Consider the following 22,061-nt stretch of genomic DNA (forward strand, 5'->3'; position numbering starts at 1 on the left):
CCGAACTGTCCGCCGCGAACAACACACAGTGCACCTCTCGCCTCGAGCGCACTTCCGCGGTGGCGCTAAAAGGACAACTCGCGCGACGCAGACGTCACGAACACGGCATCCTAAATATCGGTGATTTAGAGCTACCTTTATTGCGCCTGGCGTCGGGCCTAGTGCGAGGCACATACATTCTCCCACCCTCGTAAACAACTCTCTCCTTCCCTTCTCCATCTTCTATGTCCATTTTCTTCTCTCCCATATTTTTCCCGTTTCTGCTTTCAGAGGCAAACATTGGCTTTTGGAAAGGGTCGGTCAGACTGGATGACGGCCTCTGTCAGAAGCGGGAATCCTGGGTCTCTGGCCTCGTCTGTCACCGCTATAAAAACGCCACATGCGCGTCTTTATAGTCCTTTTGTAAAAGTCTGTCGGCTGCTGAACCGAGACTGTCGACCGCATTGCCGAGACTGGCTCTGCGGTGCGCGAGCTTGTGTGTGACGCCGCCCCGCCTCTGTTCCCGGCATGTTCCTGCCCATCCGGCATGCCTTCGTTGCCCGCTATTCCGCTTTATTGCTCTTATTCGCGAGTTAACTCGGGGGCCCTGAAGGGACTTGTGGGCCTTCTCTTCCGGGTTTCTTTCAGCCCGTCGTCGTTCCCGCGAGTCCTCTGTTGCATTAGAACGGAGTATATAGGCTGCCCTACCGAGAACAAAACGCTACCATAGGCCGGTTCCACCGTCTGAGAGAACAGGAGAGCGTGTCCACGACCGCACTGCCGGAAGAAGAAATGGGAAAAAAATTAAAGATGATGGGTGCAGCATGAAGGCTGAGCCAAAGAACAGCCGAGCACGGGCTGCACACCGGGATTGCCGTCAAACGGCTCCAGCGATATGCGAGGAGGAAAGAAGTAGATTACCTGAGACAAAACGGCATATTCGACAAAAACTTCAATAAGGCCCCTGCGGTATGTTTTCCCTTATGTCTTTTTTCTTTCGTAGTCCAAGATCGTTGCTCCCTGCGTCGTCAGTAAACCTCAGCGTCTATACTGAGTTTATACGAGCTACACCCTGATCATTTAACTCCTTTCTTCTCTCGCATGTTGCATCAAACAAAACCGGACTAAGCGTTAATCTCTTGCTCCTAGCGTGCGCACACAGAGATGAAAGGACGCCGAGGCAGACAAGCAACATAGATCGGTTGTTGCACAGTAAGTATTCATTGGTAATGGGCGTTTGCTTTGTAACTGAGCCTATAGAAACAAGGATGCTTCAACTCGTAACTGCTGATGATCTCGAGACCCGTGTTCCGGCGACTTCCAATCATTGAAGACGCCCTAAAAGGCTTTTGTTTTCGATACTGTGACTCCTTTGTAAAATGTGGCTTTCTGGCTCCTATCGGCGTTTAAACATTGTGGAGCGTGCAGCTTCTTCACATGGACAAAAAAAAAATTGGATTGGGGAAAGAGAACAGAGGTTCTTTTCACAATGAAGCGGAACGCGGCGTATTGCGCGGCTCCCGATAGAGATTCCCCCAACCCTGGTCAACTTGACGCGTTTTATTTATGGCAGCGCTTCCATAGCTCCAAGAGAGAAAGAGATGCTGCGCTCGTAATTGCGTTATCATCGATGGCAGCCCCTGGAGTGTTGTAGAAAAGTCCCACATGGACTGTAGATGTAACGTAAACAAACACGAGGTCTTAAAGTGAAAGAAAACGCATGGACCCCGACGTCGCCATTAATTAAATTACGCTCGGATTCCTTATTTCCGCGCAGCCACTGGAACTGCGTACACGTACGGTTCGCTCAAGCAGGGAGTTCCGTTTCTCGAAGCGACGAATAAGAAAACCTGCTCGTAAAGTTTCACTCGTGTCCGCCCTATGCTCTACACGCACTATGCTCGTGTCCTGCTTATGCGTCCTGCTCGTGTCGTGACAAGACTTATGCGAGGGGTGTCATGCTTCTATACTGTGTATGTAATCTGCCCGGAGCTTTTTTTTCTTGCGTGCGTGTGAAGGTCGAACTAAATAAACCTCCCGCAAACGACAAGGGGCGTGCGTCCGACGGGCCATATGGCCATACTGTGCGAGCGAAACGTTACGTCTACGCTGAGCTACGGATTGCTAAACTGATGTTACAGGCTTGCTTTTGCGTTCCGTGTGATGGAGACTGAAGTAAATGTCAACCTTTCCTAGTTTTCGTTTATTTGCAAATATCGCAGGCAGCAGCGCTGCCGAAGAAGGAGAGGGTTGCAAGTACTGCTATATGAATTTATCAAACACTTTTTTTTATCTCAAATTCGGCAGCCAATGCAGGCAAACAGTTCCACTGGTGTGCTGCGAGAGGAAAGTAAGATTTTTGATAAAGTTTGGTCCTGGCGAAATATGGGCGTATTTCCTTAGAGTGGTTTAGTGTACTTGACCTATGTGACGCAACAGAACTTTAAACACCATGCAACAAAACAGATTTGTTGTGATAGAGCATTTAAAAAAATTTTCAGCCCGTAAACTTGGCGGCATACCTAACGACGCATTTACCTGAACTCGACAAAGTGTCGGTCGAGGTGAATATTCGAGAGAAAGAGCGACTTTGAGAAGTAAAAGCCTGACCCGACCTCTACCATCTCCTTCGATGTTTTTTTTTCACTTTCCCTCGGAAAGTGGGCTCAACTCGACTTCTGTCGAGTTCATGTAAACGTAGCACATGAAGGGTTTCCAAGTCGAGCTGTCTCAGCACGTCAGTGACTGACGAAGTGGGTCGATAATAAGATTGAATAAATCCTGCCGAGACGCGCTCAATGCTCTCTAGTTCAGCAATGCCCTTGGTATAGCAAGAGTCCGACACTTTCGAACCATTCTCGAAAACCGATCGAATCAGAGAGCAGAATCTTTCATGCTTTTGCCCTTGAAATTATTATTAGTTGCTTTTTGGTTTGGTTTGGTTTATGGGGGTTTAACATCCCAAAGCGACTCTAGCTATGAGGGACGCCGTAGTGAAGGGCTTCGGAAATTTCGACCACCTGGGGTTCTTTAACGTGCACTGACATCGTACAGCACACGGGCGTCTAGAATTTCGCCTCCATCGAAATTCGACCGCCGCGGCCGGGATCGAACCCGCGATTAGTGGCTTTTTATTAATAAAATAACAAGGGAAGGTAAAGATGTTGCTAGCCGCGGCATTTGCGATCGCAACCTAAAGCACATGAGCTGCGGCTTGCGTGAAAAAAAGGATAGTAAGAGGAGAGGGAGAGGGAAAGTAAGGGAGAGCTATAAAAAGAAATGATAGGGGTAGGGCGGCAATGTACACTACATGCAAATAAAAATTTACAAAAGTTGAGCCTTATAATTTTCAGCTCAGGAAACCTGGCTTACTAAATGCCTTAGTGCAAGTGTTGCCAATATGTGTGTACCGTTTGAGGTTGCGTGTAATAGTTAGGCCCAAATATTTAGCATCCGAAACGCAGTGAATAAACTGGTCCCCTATGTGGTAACCATTCACACCCTAACTGTGACAGCATTACAAAGACAATAAAACTTCCCGACATAAGACTGAAATAAAACATAACACCGTGGACCAAAGAGAAATTAATTTGTTATTGTTCAACGAACATTAATGTATTACAATAACCTCAATATGGCTTGAGCAACGCTCTTTCAGAAGCTTTGTCCAGCACTCCGCGATCGGTTAGCAGCGGCGAATCCCATTCGCGAGCTGCGCAGCAGGGCACTTTAGCTCTGCTTACACTGTCCTCTATAAAAATAAGCGAAACTTGGCTATCAGGATTGAAGGATAGGAAGCGAGGATTGATCGGACGCAATTCGGCGAACACAAGTGCGCCATATATACTGACCACAATGCTTGGGCTGTGCCTCCATGAATCTGCCCCTACAGTTCCTCGTAGGTTTGTACGATGTTATACTGAAAATCTGAAGGGATAGATGCCCCTAGTTTTTTAAGTGGGCTGCCCAACGCATGTTTTTTTCCGCAGGCTTGATGGAAGTCCCAGTCTGACTTTGATGTTGCAAGCCCCAGCGCGTTAAAGTAACAACACGGATAGGAGTTTTGTTATGATTTTTTTTTTCAAAACGGCATGTTGCATGTCCAGCATTCTTGGACAAAAATTTTGAATATTGGAAAATTGTGAGGTGGTGTTATGGAATTATTGAAGGAAATGCTCCGTTCTTCTGACGTGTATCAAAGTCTTTCTTTTAAAGTTCTTTTATCGCTGGCATCAAGTAGTTAAGACTGTCAGAGAAAATCAATGGGGAACGCTTTTGACGATAGCAAAAACGTTGGAAGCAAAAAAAAAGGCAATTCTGTCGACAGGAGATCTGCGGATATGTTGATTGGTATAGTGAAATCTTACAATATATGAAGCAATTGCGTTCATAAACTCTTTCTTCTTAAAAAATGTTTTGTCCAAAATTGTTGGGTATGTTTCGGAAAGGAGTATCCAGGAAGTTTGCGAAACAAGTATTGCACGACATATTTATTCACAGCATGTTTTCAGCTGCTCGTTCTGACTTCACGGCTAAAGCTGCGAAAAATGGCTTCGTGGCCAATGCAGGGATGAGGCCATTTCTTTGGCGCAGTTTATTTCTTTCTTTAACCCATTTCTCGCATTGCGTTATATTACGCGTCGCTCAGAAGCATGTCTTCAAAACACGAAAGTCAAGAGCCACAACTTCTCACCATCGCAGAAAGTGTCGCTGACCGTCTCGAGCAGTCTTGTTGACAAGTCAGCACTCGTACAATACATAACACGGCTTGCTATTCCCGCGGCTTTCATCAAGCAGAATGCATCGGACCAACACAGAGGCGAGCGAAGTACAGACGTCCATTCAGCACAGTGTTCGGCGGTTGTGTCAGCGAAGACCGCAGAGCAACTTATCTGCAGCCTCGCCGCTCTGGAAACACCGACACAATACCTTTCGCTGTACGAAGTAGATGTTGTGACTCCCTTTGCTTTTCTGGGGATGCGCGGTTCGGAACGAAAACTCTGCCGCCAGCAATGGAGGAACACAAACTTTCAGCGGCAGATTACTGCTTTCCTGTCAAGATGCTCAGCCGCAGTTTTTGCGTTAAAAGATTGTCTTATTCTAGCGCACGCTGCACTTTCTCACACACACAATGTCGTTTAAGGTTGTTCTGACGTCTCGACTATACTTCGGCGCGTTTCGTACAGCTGCGAGGAATTCCGTTACGAAAGGGGAAAAAAAGGGAGGTTGGCGTCCTAAACTGCGCCGCCTAATAGAAGGTGGAACAAAAAAAATAAAATAAGAAACAAAAGAGGCGACCGTCTAGCACAAAAAACTAAAAAACAAAGCAGCGGCGGAGTCGCGAGCCTGCGCGAAAACGGCGCGGACAGAACAAGTTTGATTTGCCGATCGAGAATGCGCGCCGGGAACCCGAGAACGCGCCAGCTGCGATAGCGCCGGCTGCGCATTGGGCGCCAGGGCATTGTCACACGCGGCGGCAGCGCAGGCCACAGAGAGCAGCACCTCCCCCGACCCGGATGGTGAAGAGCCCGCGCGCGACAACACGGTCCCGGGGTTCGCGCACCAGGCGCCAAGTGAAGCGTGCTCGAATCAGGTGCGCCGAGGAACTGCCGCGCTAGGAACGGAAGTACGCGGCTCCTTTGCTGCCTTCTTTCTGCCAACGTGGTCTATTCGCTTGCGACTAGTATTCCTTGAGAGCAAAAAAAAAAAAAAAGACTCGGGTAGACGCGCACCAACCTTTGCCGCATTCGCGTTCAAGATGGAAACTTAGCGAAACCAACTCCCGTGTCTCATCTCTCTCTTTCTCTCTCACGACCGACGTGCACGCGTGACTGTGTGTTAAATGTACTAAACGTGTCCTTTGCGTTAGTCGGCGATAAATTACCGTGTTGGAGGGTGGCGTAGGCAACGTCCTGACAAGCAGTTTGCCGCGCAGCTGGCAGCGCTTGCTTCTATACACGCTGCCGGTGAAAACCGAAACGGGATGTGGCTTCCTTTCCTCTTGTTATGGCCTCCCGCGTACGCGTGTTCACATCTGTACGCCAGAGACGCGCCCGGAAATAAGGACATCGTTGAATGCGCGGATGTTCAGTGCGCACATGCACACCAACAATAATGAGGACGGATCTTGCCGGGTAGTTAAAAAAAATAAAACAAACAAACAGATTAGCTGCGGCAAGGATGCCATTTTAGGGCTAATAAGAGCGAGCATGTAACCGCGATATATGTGTAACAGTCAAAGATTTGAAGGGCCTCGTCATGGTAGACTGCATGCTATGGACAGAACTTGAATGCAACCAGCCGTTCATGAGATATTTGTCGACAATCCGTCGCCCTTATCTACTTTGACTCCGAAAACTGGGCTCACGAAGTGCGCCGAAAGCGCTGCCGACGTTACGCTTGTAACAAAAGATGCTCGTTCCACCCGACTTAAATTTGTGCGCTAATTAAAGGGCACTAGAGAACGGAACTCGCTGACTTACTTCCTTTGTCGTCTGGACACGGAACGAGACAAAAGCACTAACGAACTTTAACTCAGTTTCGCGTGCGTAATACTTTAAATACTAATTTCTTCCTAGTAATATCTCCGTTTAGAATAATCTCGCTAATACAATTAAGTTTTTCATCCGTCACAGACGTTGTTCATACAACGTATTGCCTGATGCGTGTTATTGCCCTCTCTTAGTTGGTATTTTTCTTGCGTTGTTTTGATATTGCTTTCAAATTATTGCATTTTATTGGTTACGCTAGAAGCACTGATTAAACTTGCATTGTCATCTTGTTTTATAATTTCGCCTGCATGTTTTGTGCGCTCTCACCCTATAATACGAATACTGCGGGTCAGTATCAATTAACGAATAAAAATAAATAATACGGTGCTTTCATAAAGGATAAATCGTCGCTGCCGCGCCGCAGCACGATAGATGAGCAATTCGCTACGCAATCCTGCTTAGAGTGCCTCCGCATCTGATCCGGAGCTGCACTTCGGGACCCGTCAGTGAATTGCTAGTTTCAGCAGGCCGACATTCACAGCCACCGCCGGGTGCCCGTTGCTTTCAGTGCAGCCCAGGGTTAGGAGCGGTATAGACGAGCTAACAGCGTAGGTCAGCGCAAATGAGTCACTTATCAATAGTCAGGACGAAGGCACTTAAAAAAGTTTCCACGTCACAAAGGTGTCACTTTTACAAGCACCCCGCGCGCAATGCTTCCGGTGCTTCGTGCGCCCAGTTTAGGAATCGGAGCTCAAGAAGGAAGATACTTTCGACAAAAACCGCGAGAACGCTGGTTCCTCGCGTTCGCCTATACCGTGGCGATTTTGTTGTTGAAAAGATAATCAATATTCGTTAATTAGAGAACAAACTTCGGCGTGTACTCGTCCCTCTAGTGCCGACTGATCTTGAAAGACACGCAGAGAAAATGGATCCATCGCAGGTTACAAAGTAGTCTTCAAAATATCTGTTCTCGCTTTAAAAAAAAAATCTGTTTGTAAATGTCCTACGAAAAATACTAGGTAGTGAAAGAGGGAAGGAAAAAAGCACATAGTTTCTTCAGTGAATAAACGTTTCAGCACACACACGGACAAAAATAAAAGGCTTGAACATCTCGGCATCAAACTTTTATCAGAGCGTATACACGACAGCATACCGGGTTTTTTTTTGTTATCCCTTTCGGCGTGACGGTTATTCTTGCGGATTACCGAAAATAAGCGCAAGCGCAACGCTTGCAAAAGTCTCTCAGGACGCTTAGAAAGCGATTTAGGCCCGTAGGCGCAATGCTTTTCAGCGATCACATTTCACTGCAACATATTAAAACGTGAGTTCGGCTTTCACCGACACAAGTGTGCTCTCGATCCGGCGGCTAATAACGGAGCTACCGGCTTCGTTTGCGGCTCACACGTGCTATAGAGACTTTTCCCCGCCTGTAGATACTTTAGCTGGCTGTGCTAATTAGAAGCGTGGCATACATGCGCGAAATTATTAACGCGTCTCATAGAGCTCCCACTCTTTCTATACGTCGACACCTGTTATAACTTTTCATGACTTCTATGCACAAAGGACACATTTTGAGCGCAAGATGAATGACGCAAGAAATAACCAAAGCGGTTTAGCACCTGCTGAACCGCAGCGCGTACACATTCGATTTGTTACCCCAAATTCATGAAACAAAACAACGGATAATAAAATAAACACTAATTTCAAAGCTGTACGAGATGTCGAGCTTTTGTGCGCCTTTACTGCTCTCAAAATTTTCACTTTCGATTTTTTTCGCATTTTCTGCGTTCCCTAGGCATTTATTTGGTTTTTGTGTGGCGCTGTACAAGCGGACTGCTTCATCCAGTGCGCGGCTGTGACTAGAAGCCTGGCTAGCTTGATTGCCAAGGGGAAGAGCGTTCCAGCGTTGTGTGGTTTTGGGGTTCGCGCGGTGGGCGCAGATAAAACCCCAGCGCGCTTCGGGTTCGCACCCGCAAAGCGGAGCGCAACAGGCTCTCCCTTCCACGCTCTGTGCCCTTCCTTACCCTGTTTCTTAGTCGTGGTTAAAATTGTTCCACTTAATGCGACAGGTTTTGCAACCTCTTTCTTATTTGTGCGCTGCGGAACAATTCGAAGAGCAAAGTGACGAGACGAGTTCATGTGGGCAGTTTGTAAGACCGAAAAGTAAACGCACTCCACTCCAAACTTGCGCGGAAATAACTTAAAGTACATCAGCTTTATGTGTGTTTTTCCCCTACGTTCCTGCAAGCAACAAGAAGGAAGGAGTAGGAAAGCGAAACAACTCCGGAGTAGTAATCAAACTTTATCGCACTTTTGCGACTTACGTTCAGGTTAAAGTTACCCGCCCTGGGAGACAACGAAGCATGCAGGGTGCAGAGACATGGAAGCGTTCTTGCGCTGCATGAACGCTTCCATATATTTTTCGCACCGCTCTGCATGAAAACAACTTGCATATGCTTGGCGAAAGGAGCCGTGTGGTTCTCCAAAGCCGGACTGCTTGCCTTTCGGCACATATGCGGTCGCATACCATACCGCCATCCTTGCAGACGGGCGCAAGTGGGCGTAGGTTGCGTTACTGGTATCTGCAAACTTATCTGAAAGCTTTCCGGCCCCAATTTCAGTACTTTGTAGTCAAGGTTTTCTGTTTCAGTAAGTGTAAAGACCGCTTGTTCCTAAATTCAGTCCGCGACAGATATAAACTATACTATTAAGGAGGCGTGTCCTGAAGAAAGTCTGACTTGCCGTAAGCGTTTCCAGAGAGAAAAAAAGAACAACAAGAGCGAGCTCACCTTGCGCTTGTTGCGGACGATGTTCGTGTCGCGCACGGTCTCGGCGTTGCCGGGCGTGCGCGAGTTGCGCACCGCGCCGCCGATGCGTCCGTACGTGTAGCAGATGACGCACAGGGGAAGAAAGTACTGCAGGCCGACAAGCACGTGGTTGTACACCTTCCAGGCGAACGGCGGCAGCACGACGTTGATGCAGAAGGGCCGCGACACCTCTCCGGACACGGAGTCGTAGACGAGGATGACGCGCAGGGCCAGCGCGTAGGGCAGCGCGGCCGCCGTCGACACGGCCCACACGACGCCGATGAGCACCTTGGCGTTGAACTTGGAGCAGCAGCGGGCCCGCAGCGGCGCCGTCACGGCGCGATAGCGGTCCAGCGCGATGGCCGTCAGCGTGAAGATGGACACGTTGACCGAGAGCACCTGGACGAAGGGGCAGAAGGCGCACATGAACTCGGGCAGCACCCAGCGCTGGAGCAGCGCGGCCTGGAACTGGAACGGGATGGAGAAGAGCCCGATGATGATGTCGGCCACGGCCAGATTGGCGATGAAAAAGTTGGTCACGGTCTGCATGCGCCGTGACGTGGCCACGATCCAGAGCACCATGGAGTTGCCGGCGACGGCCACGAGAGAGATGATTCCGTAGCAGAAGGAGAGGAGCACGATGATCTCCACGGGCACCTGGTACAGTTCATCGTCGTCGGAGGAAGCGTTGAGCGGCGGCGCTGGCAGGCTGCCGTTGGCCAGGCTCTGGTTGTTGGCGGGGTCCATGCTGCTCGCGGGCCCAGCCGGTGCGAGAGCGTGCGCCCGGTCGTGGCGGAGGCACAGCCGCGTGTGGGGCCGCGAGGTCGATTGCGGAGCCCGCGCCCCGCACGGTGCGCCGCCGCTCGTGACGTAGTCGCCGCCGACGCAAACTCTGTTCAACGTACCCCTCCTCCCGCTCCTCCGCGCTCGCGTCCGGCGGCCGGGATGCGGCGGCGAGAAACTTCTGCCATTAATCTCGCTGTGGAACTGCTTCTGCAACCGCCGCTTTGTTGAAAACTTTCTCACTCGAAACACCTGTTCTCTGCACTGTGCGTGAGGTCCGCGTGAGTTCTTTGTTTCTCCCGCGTGACGTACTGTCAGCCCCGAGTTTCAGCGCGCTATAGTTTGTGGAGATTCGTGTCTTGTCCTAGCATAGTTCAGGCGCTTGTGTATACGGCCTTGTAAATGAGAGGAGAAAACGTAGTTAAAACGTTTTTAGTCGGTTTTACAACAGCAGTAGGCTTCGTGGCATTACAGGGAAGCTAAAAGAAAGCTTCAAAAATTACAACTACACACTTTTGCGACAAATCAGATCTTCTGAGAGCAGATTTTATTCCCAAATGTTCCGCAGAAAGAAGTCTCAATAAACGTGTCCCGCTGTAGCTTGATCGACCGCGTACGTTTTGTAATGAAAGTGAGGAGCCATCTAATTAGCTTTTTCATATACTTACAGAAAACCCTAATTCCACTTGGTAATGATTACTGGCTTTGTACAATTTAGGGAAAACATTTGTTCGGTGTTTTTTGTGATGATGATGGATATTTATGGCGCAAAGGCATCTGTGGCCAAAGAGCACCATGGCACAATGTATTTTCGTCTACTCAAGGTGGGGTCCAAGACTCTTTTCCCAAGCATTTCCCCCTAAATAAGCCGAGCCCCAGACCAGGGGAACCTTGTGATTATTGTATCACTCGTGGGTGCCCGGCGGCACTGGGGATCGAACCCTGCACCTCCCGCATGCAAGGCGGATGTTCAAACCACTAGGCCACCGCTGAGGTTTTTTGAAGAAGGCCAGCAAAAGGTATTTCTGCATATTATATGTAATGACGAATCTGCCAAACTACATCGTGAGAAATCTGGCGGCAACAAATTGTATATTAATGCCAAACTCTTCTAACATGCTCACGACGAAGTAGGTCCTGCAGAGGGCAGGTATATTTTAATACTGACCTCTAATACTGCCCGATACGCAGCCTTAAACTTCATTCGACGGATTTGTTTTGAAATCTTCACCGTAAAATTCGTAATGTTTTTGCCACCTTGCTAACACCGCAACATATTCGTGGATCCCACCATTCATTTTCCAGAAAAAATCACATCACCTGGTTTTTCTAAGTTGTATTGTTTCTAGATATTATATTTGCTATGACTATAATAAATTTTGCCGTGTTTCGCAGTTAAGCTAAAATGTACTTGTTTCCTGAAACATCAAGAGTGTATGCATCTCCTGATAACGCGCCTCTAAATTTAAAATGTCTTCTTTATGTTGTGTGAAGGCCGTATCGCTTATGACGAGAGCACGTGAAACAGCTGTATTTCACAAACTCTTGACAGAGTCAGTTCAATTTAAGATGTCAACGAAAATAAGGAAAAAGCAGAGAGGGACCTGAACGATCTCCAGATAAAGCTCAAAGTACTAAAAACCGCATTGTAGTTAATACATTGTGAAGGGAAATATTCGTCCTCAGGATCTCTTAATAATTGACTGTGGTACTGCAAATGCAGACATATATACTCTTAGGCCAGCCGGCAAGGTTTGTTTAGCTTTTGAAGGGTTAAATTTTTACTGTAAATAAATCTAAGCAGGGTGACAGGTATTAGCCCCTTCTAAGATATGGAAGCTTTTAATTTTCAAAGAAGCCTGAGCTCGGAGCTTTTTCTGAGTTTTGAATGCTCAACATGGGTCACGGTTCATAGCGTTAAACTACCAACTCGTCACTAACTGAATGCCCAAGAATAGCTATGACACCGAGATTAATCACGGCATAGCGCTTCCCAAAGTTCTTCACAGGAAAATAGTACACATAAATATAAAGTTAGAATTTAATGTTCGTTTACTTTTTTTTAATTGTTTACATTATAAAATTTAATTACATTCAAAGCTATTACCTTTTGGAAGGAAAGACAGCATAAGTTATTTCTGTTGGTCGTGTTGTCTGCAGCCTCCATGCGAAGTATTCGAGTTAACAAAAAATGTGTTCTCGTCAGTAATGTGATCACTGCCATAGTTAGTACGATAAAAATACAGGTCATTGGAAGTAAAGCTATACATGTGAATAACTACGTTAGGATACGGGAAGAATCTCGTAAATATACAATCATGGCGTTCAACTCTCCTACCAGCATCAGAAGAAAATAAAAAGAGTTGACCTTAAAATATAGTATGCATTGTGCTCTGCGGGACTAAGCCTCTTGTTTGCCAAATGACGTGCGCGCTGATAAATGACATGACTCGTAGTCCGAAAATTGGCACCTGCCGGGGGCCTGACTTGTATTCATCTGTGTTACTTGTGTATTTGTCTCTTATTCTTCATAATACCAGCACGGCGCAGCCTTCAAACGTGTCATTACTGATTCAAAGCTTAAACTGCACAGAGACTGCGTACTACTTGCGGAGACACAATGTTTTAATTCACTTCCGGTTGTCCGGTTGTTACCTTGTGGGAAAATGTGCTGAGAAACGTAACAAAAATGAGTGCCCTGAAATCAATAGCACCGCTGAGTGAGTCCTCGCCTGTGAATAATCTACAACTTGGTCTAACCTTGTTACCCTTTCATAAGAGCAGTCTTCGCAGGCGCGCGGCTTTGCCGCTGTACTCTTTCCTTGTTCGTGCTAGTTGCTGCATTTATCTCCGTTGTCACGAAGTCCCGATGGAACGCCGCAAGCGGGAGGAGAGACAACGGGGAGACGCCACAGCGAAAATATTTGCAGCCGCCGCGGTCCAAGATGGATACTGGCAGGGAGAGGGTCGTTTAGTACAGAAAAGAAAAAAATAAGAGGTTGTTATACTGTCCCTATACGGCGCATACACACGAAATTGTCCTCCGAGGAGACTGCACGAAGAAAATGAAAAAGAGAGACGGCGAATGCAAGATAAAGAGTGGGCGCGCAAGCAGGAAATGGAAAAGTCTGAGTGCGGCCCGAGCTGGGCAGCTAGCGAAGGCCTGGAGCAGCTACGGTCGGCACCGGGCTGACGATTCTGCACCAGCCAGTTTCCGGACACACTTGGCAGCCCCTGAAAGCTGCGCATGGTCCAGCTCCATGAGCCCTGTAATCTTTTACAGCGACTTTTGGCTGCCTTCATAAATAAGCGCCGAATAAGCTGACTGCTTTCTTTTAGGCACGCAAGGCAGAGGGACAAGAAATGATTCGTTATTCGTTCCTTTGGCCGAAGCAACCGACGCGAAGGAGCGAAGAAAAACGGCCGGTCGCTTGACGAGGTTGTAATTTCCTTTCCAACGGGCAGCCGCTGGCGAAAAGAAAATGCAACCCCGAGGGCCCATATCGCTGGCCCGTGCTCTTCACGCGTACAACACTCGAGCACTGGCGAAATGACACGCGCAGAGAAGCGCTCAGAGTGGAGAGTACCGTGGCAAGGGAAAAACCTCAGAATTGTTTCCTGGGATTGTGCGTATATGCGCAGAAAGAAAGGCACACTGGCGAATATGTACTTCGTTGCTGGTTGCTGCATAACTATAAAGGACGGCGGTTGAAACGACTCGAGCTGTCACTGCTCTCGTCTTACTCGAGGAGTTTGTTAGAGGAGTGTAGACAGCAAATTTTTGCTTGCGTGTTTTCAGCAGTTATATTGCCGTTTGTTTCGTGCCTCACGACACCGAATGACCACCTACACGTCACGGCTATCCCTCGGTTGATCAAAACCGAAACCCAAACAACGTCATTAAATACAATTATTAATTATTTAGCGCTCGTGAGTGAATATCTCACGGTAGGCTGTGTATATCATTCTATATTATTCGCTTTTAATTAAAGAGCCAGGGTCCAGGTCACAGAGCCAGAGCGCCTCGAGAGCCAACCACGGCCTCGACTAAGGTGGAGGCCGCGCGGAGCGTTAGGCAAGTGACAATATCGCATGGTAGGCCGTGTATATTATTCTCTAAAGTCTCATTTTAAAGAAGAAAGCACCCAAGTAAAATTTGGTATCTATAGTCCTTTAAATACTCCTTTGAAAACAGCCCAAATCTTTAATTGAATAGCTTGCACTAACGGGACGCACACAGGAAACTTGGCGAAGCCGAATGAAGCGCAACTTCCAACTTTAATAACAGCAAAAAGGTGCCAGACGCTATTTTTCTTTTCCTTTTTCTTGTTATTAAAGTTAGAAGTTGCGCTTCTTTCGTCTTCTCCAAATTTCCTGTGTCCGTCCTGTTAGCGCACGCAGTTCAATTGAAATGTACCAACTAGCCCGCCCGAAAGCTTTACTACAGCTTAAATTTTTTTGCCTACTGTGTAAAAAATGGTCGTGTTTTGTGGATTTTCTTTTAACATTTTTTTAGTCCAGGGGCTATGAGATTTTAAACTTCCTGCAATACACAAAATAAAACCACGTAAACACAGCGAAGCCGCAAGGAACCTCTCGAACAAAAAAAAAAAAAAACACAGACGCGGAACTAACACCAACATGCAACACACAATCTTTTGGGTCACCGACACTGGGCTGAGAGAAATATCACGTGTAGGGCCCGCTCGAGGGCCGCCCACTCAAATCCCGCGAATACCCCCCGCGTACCCAAGACCACCGTTCCTCTCCAGAGTGGGGCAGGGGGAACCGGGCTACGCGGTGGGCGGCTTTTTAAGGGAGGGCCGACCGTCGAGGCGCGCTCTTGCTCCCCTGCCCCGGACACCGCTGACCTCCGGTCTCGACGACACCTGGTCCCCCGCCACGACTATGTGAGAATAAGCCTGTGTGCTTACAAGCTGGCCCGAGTCGCCCTGTATGCGCGTCCTCGTGCCGAGGAATCGCCCACACACGGTAGGCATCGTTGTCCGAGGGTTCACAAACCGGGGTGCGGATTTGCCGGCAGAACCTTTCTGCACGCCCGAACCTTGCGGCAAAAGGGGCCCGTGTGTGTTTTCTCCAGGGTGGTCGAAATTAATCCGGAGCCTTCCAATACGGTCCCTCCTTCTCTCTTTCCTCTTCGACTCCCGCCTTCCTACTTTCTCTCAAGGTACAGTTGAGGTGTCCACCAAGAAGTGAGACGGTTGCTGCGCCATTTCCTTTCCTAAAACACACACACACACACACACACACACACACACACACACACACACACACACACACACACACACACACACACACACACACACACACACACACACACACACACACACACACACACACACACACACACACACACACACACACACACACACACACACACACACACACACACACACACACGCACGCACGCACGCACGCACACACACACACACACACACACACACACACACGCACGCACGCACGCGCACACACACACACACACACACACACACACACACACACACACACACACACACACACATTTTTCTTCCCCCGGCAGGCAATGAAGGGGTTGTTGGGAGCGCGTAGAGAGTACGCGGCTCCCGGAGGACAACCTCAATATGCAGCAGGCGATCATGCTCAGACAATTGCAAACCGACACATATCCAAGCAGTGTCATGCATCATAAAATATCCCCAATTGGATACATGAAAGAGTGCGTGGAGGGTTCAACGCCACGACGTACCACGTTGCCTGAGGTGCGCAAAGAGTCCTTTATTGCCCTAGATTATTAGCCTTAGTCTAGAGCTGCGGGAGAGGGCCTCCCAGGGAGGCGCCGGGGGCCAACAGGATCCTGGACTAAGGAAGTTTGGCCGCCAAAGCTCTATCTCTCTTCCTCCCCCCCCCCCCCCCCATGCTTTAATACTTGCCGGCTGAAATAAGTGTTTTTACTATTGCTGCTACTAAACACACTTTTTAGTAATATGAGCTTCGACTAAGTGTTTCATGTCTTAGCATGGAATTTTATTCTCGAAATCACAGCATGGATTCCGCCAATCTCGCTCCACACAACTCGCTCTCTTAGACCAGAATGAATACATACTTACAAATATAAAAATAAAAAAAGTGTGTACTAGTTAACTTTAGACACTTCACCGAGTCCTTTGAGTGGGTAAACCGCAATATACTTTTTTAAAACTTCTTACGGCATTTGTGGTAAATCACTAGATCTCGTCAAATCATACCTCTCAGAAAGTTTTCAGTACGTTGATGTGAATGGTTTTTCTTCATATAAAGCACAGGTGCACGGTGGGGTTCCCTACTGGACCTTTCTTATTCAACATACGTTTGAATGGCATTGTTATTATTGACGCTAGGGCTAAGTTCTTGATCTACGACGACGACAGAAGTATTTTTGTATTTCCGATACCTGTGAAGAAGTCATTAGTGTAGCTAATTCACTGCTATCTACACTTGGTGCATAGGCTGACCAAAACTGTTCGTTAATTAACCACTCCAAAACAAAAGCGATTACATTTCCTTCTAAAGGAAAGCCCATTACACCAGCTGCGGCACTTGCACTAAACAACAATAACATAGAAATCGTCACTGAATTTACAACTATAGGAGTTATATTTTCAGCAAAAACGTCCTGGGACAAGCGTGTGGATTATATATCATCCAAACTCGTGTCAGTGATAGACACTCTTTACAAATACAGAGATTTTCTCCGAAGAAACATAATGCTGCTGCTGTACAATTCTCTCTTGTTATTCCGCTTATGGTTTATGGGGGTGTAACGTCCCAAAGCGACTCAGGCTATGATGGACGTTTTAGTGAAGGGCTCCGGAAATTTCGACCACCTGGGGTTCTTTAACGTGCACTGACATCGCACAGCACACGGGCTTCTAGAATTTCGCCTCCATAGAAATTCGACCGCCGCGGCCGCGATCGAACCCGCGTCTTTCGGGCTAGCAGCCAAGCGCCATAGCCACTCAGCCACCGCGGCGGCCTGTTATCACGCTTAAGCTACTGCGTTTTGGTATGGAGAACGACTACAAATAACAAGTTACAAAAACTAGCCAAGCTACAACGCAAAATTATTATAGTCCTAACATACTCGTCATATGATAGCAATACCGATGAAATTTTACTAAAACCAGCATTAATACGGGTAGAGGACATGTATAGCTTTATTTTCTGTTTCGCAGTGATAAGCGAACGCAAAGTAAACAATAATAAGCTAACGAGTTAAGCATAACTTTCCATTAAAGAACACTCCAGTCATGGCACGCGACATTGCAAACACTGGAAGATCTATCCGCATTGCACCAAGTAAGCATTGCAAACTACGTTACAACACTCTTCACCTATTAATCACTTACCTAATTAATAATACTGATGTCTTTGGGGTAAGTATGAAATGCCTTAAAGATACCTTTTTAAGTTGTAAGGGGTCCTTGCTATCTCAGTTATTGTTATCCACCGTTCCAATTTAGTTTTCAAACAGGATTGACTGCATCGTGACTACCTGCTTATTAAGCTATATTTTCTGCATTCTTTAACAATGCGATCACCTCCAATGATTGTTAATTTTTTTTTTCCATCAAACGTGTCTCAAGTTCCATCAAGTTGCTTTCTGTGCCATCAGTGATGCCTCACTTTATTTATAGATGAGTACATTTGTTCTTTTTTTACTTTTTTTGAGCATTCTTCTCTCGGCGTTATTTTTGTCTTCGCTGAAAAGTATTTTGATGTACTATGACCATATTTTGACGTATTATGTCCGCATACTTCATGATTTTCAAGCTGTGGCTGGGCATTTTGTGTCGCGTGTGCCACTGCTGTATGTAGGGGACCAGGTCTAGTCAAGCTGCGACAAACGGCTTTTTACCTCGTCCCCGTCATGCCTCATGGAAATAAATATCTATCTATATATCTATCTAGGACATATCGCGAACGCATTGTGTACCTGTAGCTGGGTACACGAACGAGGCGGAACGGTGTGGAAGAGTTGTGTGTCTGTCCGAAAACCGAAAACACAAGCATTCCTTGTTTGCCTCGTAGCCTTTCTCGTCTATTATTTTGTTTTGTTTTTGGCACCAGAAGGCCAACTTTGTTCAATAAGAGCTCTTTCCGCTGTTATTCGAGGAGCGCAGCTCCTATGTAGGCTAGTCGTGAAGCGCATTTCGCAAGCTCCTTCACGGCTGATCGGCCTTGTTGTTTCGGGACAAAATTTCAGGGGACGAAATCAGCTGAGACCGATGACCAGGCAGGAGCTGTGGGAAGCTGCGCTCAAAATCAAACTGCTTCTAGGCTCTTTGCTTTACCTTAGCGCGAATTCAAACACGAAATTCGGATCGTGCTTGGCGCACAAACAGCAGCATTACGCTGCATACATCTCGGTTCTGAAGTTGCATTGGACCGCTGTGTTTGCACCATTAACACGCTTCTCAGCGCCGAGAAAGGCCTTGAAAACTGGAACAATGCCTGTTCTCTAAATGGATGCAGGCTGGGTCGTTTTCTTTGGATGTCGACACTCGGGTTAAATGATTGAGAAGAAAAAAAATGTGGATATGATTTGCTTCTCCACAGCGCACACGCACATAACGGGCACTCATTTTTTTTTTCTATGCAGACAGGAAAGGAAAAAAAGGAAGAAACTAACGTCTACGAAATCATTTCGTTTCCAAAGCTCCAATTCAGCGAGGTTTCTGAAACGGCACCGGGTAACGTCGAACGAGTCGTACGGAGTACGCGTTGTTGCGTCAAACAGTTGACACTGGGGAGGGAAAAGCAAGACGCGACGTGTCCGCTTTAGTAATTCAGGAACTCGCGTCGCCTTGGGCCCTCACCGTCGCTGGTGGAACAGCAGCGCAACAGTAGCGTAGCAGCATTGGCGGAAGGTCAAGCGCCATGAAAACATCATCCCCTGCAACGATGGCCTCAGTCTCGCGAATACCCCGAAGCATCTCGCGTTCCAATGGCCTAAGACGCTCAGCTCTAATCCAGGGCCCCCGGCGAGAACACTGCTCGCACTTGGGCGCCGTGTGCTCTGCGGTGTGTGTGTGTGTGTGTGTGTGTGTGTGTGTGTGTGTGTGTGTGTGTGTGTGTGTGTGTGTGTGTGTGTGTGTGTGTGTGTGTGTGTGTGTGTGTGTGTGTGTGTGTGTGTGTGTGCGTGCGTGCGTGTGTGTGTGTGTGCGTGCGTGCGTGTGTGTGTGTGTGCGTGCGTGTGTGTGTGTGTGCGTGCGTGTGTGTGTGTGTGTGTGTGTGTGTGTGTGTGTGTGTGTGTGTGTGTGTGTGTGTGTGTGTGTGTGTGTGTGTGTGTGTGTGTGTGTGTGTGTGCGTGCGTGCGTGCGTGTGTGTGTGTGTGCGTGCGTGCGTGTGTGTGTGTGTGCGTGCGTGTGTGTGTGTGTGTGTGTGTGTGTGTGTGTGTGTGTGTGTGTGTGTGTGTGTGTGTGTGTGTGTGTGTGTGTGTGTGTGTGTGTGTGTGTGTGTGTGTGTGTGTGTGTGTGTTCAACGGTTGCCTGAAGAAGCCCGCGCCACGTGCCAACGCTGCTCTCCGGTGGTATGCTCTAATCCTTGCCAAGACCCTCCTCCCCCTCACTCCCGCTTTTCCTGCACCCTCCCACCGCCCGTATCCACTTCACATATACGCGAATGTCACGGATTATAACGAATGCACTGCAAAAACAAGGCAGATTTTCTCGACAGGCCTATTTTCAGGCACCATATATATTCACGACGCACATAGCTCTGAGAAGGAGAAACGGAGAGGAGAGGTATTTTAGTTGCGGTTGGATCGTTGATTTTTCGCTCCAGTCATAATAGCATTACCATCACTGGCTTTTCGATGACATACCTGTCTAGTTTCTAATAATACCTTAGTTTCGGGACAATATAATCTCCTGCTTCTGAAAGCGAAAATCAATTACGGCAAACAATCCACTTTATGCTCGGCCATCACTCTCTGGATCTCGCTACCAAAGTTCATCAAACCATCCTGTCGAGGGTGCTCTTTCGATAATAGCTTGAAAAAAAACACGTAATCTTTAATTATCTATATTTTACATTTCCTTGATGCCTGTGTCTATTGAGCACTACTTTTTGGTCGTCTTCTTTTAAATACTTGCGTTCTCTTTCTTACTATGTGTAAAAATCTTTTTTTTTAATTCAACATGCTTAACCGATATTGTTCGATTCTCGGACTGAGTAATCTCAGTAATTGTTTTTAATGTATGAATCATCGGCAATACTTGGGCGCATTCAGTACTTGCAGTTACAAGAGAAGGTCCCCCTGAAAATTTTTAATCTGGGGTCTTCTTCTGTACTAATCAATTTTAATCTATCTCGTAATATCCAATAAAGGCTGAAACGTCGACTAGGCATAGGCCATCTCTACTCGCCTTATGGAATGAAAAAAAATAGATTTATTGCATCTTTCTGTGTGAGCGCAGCGGACATTCATTCCAGCGCGAAAGGAAAGGTCAGAAGGTCACGGACTGCAACCATAGCGTTGCGCTTAAAGGACAATAGACAACATATTTTTGCTTGCGTGTTTTCCTTTTTCAAACTATGCATTAGACAAAAGCATACATGGATCATCGCGAGGTATTCTCCTACGAGCGCTAAATAATTTATAATTGAATTTCTTTTTGACAATGTCTTGGTATCGCTTTCATCAATCGAACGATGACTGTGACGTGTAGTTGAACTTTAGGACACGTGAGGCACAAAAAAATGGCAATATAACTGCTCATACGTCGTTTGTTGTAATTCTAGCTCGTAAAGCAGGCTGGTTTAAGTGCTATAGTGAGCTAAAACTACGTTTTGCCGTGCATCCCGTGACCGAAAGTTCAACTACACTTCACAGCCATCGTTCAGTTGATGAAACTGAAAACGAAACAGCATCATAGAAGAAATTCAATTCTAATATGTTTGCCCTCATAGGTGAATACCACGCTGTGATACATGTATTCTAATACCTAACGCATCATTTGAAAGGAAAAAACGCCATGAAATTAGGCGCATATAGTCCTGCTGTAAACCACAGTAATGAATTAGTTTCGGCGATGGTTCGGTGGTCTAAGGCATTAGAGACCTAAGCTGCTTACCATGCTGCGGTGTCTGTTTTATTGCAGGTCGAAATGAAAAACTGTGCTTCTTATTCATAAAATTTCGGGCGAAAAATTCGGTGGTGGAAGCCGCCTGTTCGTGACGATGTTCGTTTCAACAGGCCGGGAACGGAAGCTAAAAATCACTTTATGCTGAAAAGCACTGTTAGCATTACAGAACAACTCTGTGATTTAGAGCTGATTTATTTAGTAACATGTAATTAATAAACAGCAAAGCAGAGGTGAACATGAAAGCGAGGAAAGAGAAGGCCACAGTGATGCCGGCCACCGCTTCTGGCCCACAAACGGAGCGAATTTTCGATGTCACGGATCACGTAACGAACTCAAGTGCCATGGAACTAAATATGGATTCATGAATTCATTTACGAGTTCCTTCGAAGATTAAACAGCCTTCAGCGCCGATTGAATGGGGTGGCTATAGCGAAGGGCCCAACGTTTTGACGGCGGTGAATAAATGGAATGGTTGTTGCACGATTTTATGGTACCACCAATAAAAAGGACTGGGTGTAGGGTAGCACTGGATGGCCAACGAGTAAAATTAGGGCTATTTTTTGTCACCTGTTGCCGAGTCCGCCTCATGATGTTCTTGCCGGGGAAAAAGAATACAGCTGTCTGCCAGACTGTGTTGTTCGGATCGCGCTACCGTGGACTACGCTTTAGCCATCCATTTCCATTTGCATTCAGTTTGCATTTGAAGCTTGCAGTTTTCATACAGTATTTTGTATGCAGTTTTCTTACAAGTATTTTCTGTGTGCGTGTGTGCGAGAGACAGAGAAAAGGCGGTGGTTGCTTTATTTGATTTATACATAATCCGGGCATGAAAGGGCTAAAGTTACCGTGCCATATACATCTTACTCATGAGCGTA

General features: G+C 47.1%; 1 protein-coding gene across 1 annotated transcript in view; it reads right to left on the reverse strand.

The window, feature by feature from the left end:
* The window catches only part of LOC144115347 (tachykinin-like peptides receptor 99D), a 167,599-nt gene extending 157,516 nt beyond the window's left edge, over positions 1–10,083 (reverse strand). Inside the window, exon 1 of the mRNA XM_077649698.1 lies at positions 9,260–10,083. Within this exon, the coding sequence (XP_077505824.1) occupies positions 9,260–10,024 (765 nt within the window). The 5' untranslated portion in view covers positions 10,025–10,083. The remainder of the gene's footprint in view (positions 1–9,259) is intronic.
* Positions 10,084–22,061: the final 11,978 nt, after the last annotated feature.

The sequence above is a fragment of the Amblyomma americanum genome, chromosome 1, assembly GCF_052857255.1.
Source record: "Amblyomma americanum isolate KBUSLIRL-KWMA chromosome 1, ASM5285725v1, whole genome shotgun sequence".
NCBI classification, from domain to species: domain Eukaryota; kingdom Metazoa; phylum Arthropoda; class Arachnida; order Ixodida; family Ixodidae; genus Amblyomma; species Amblyomma americanum.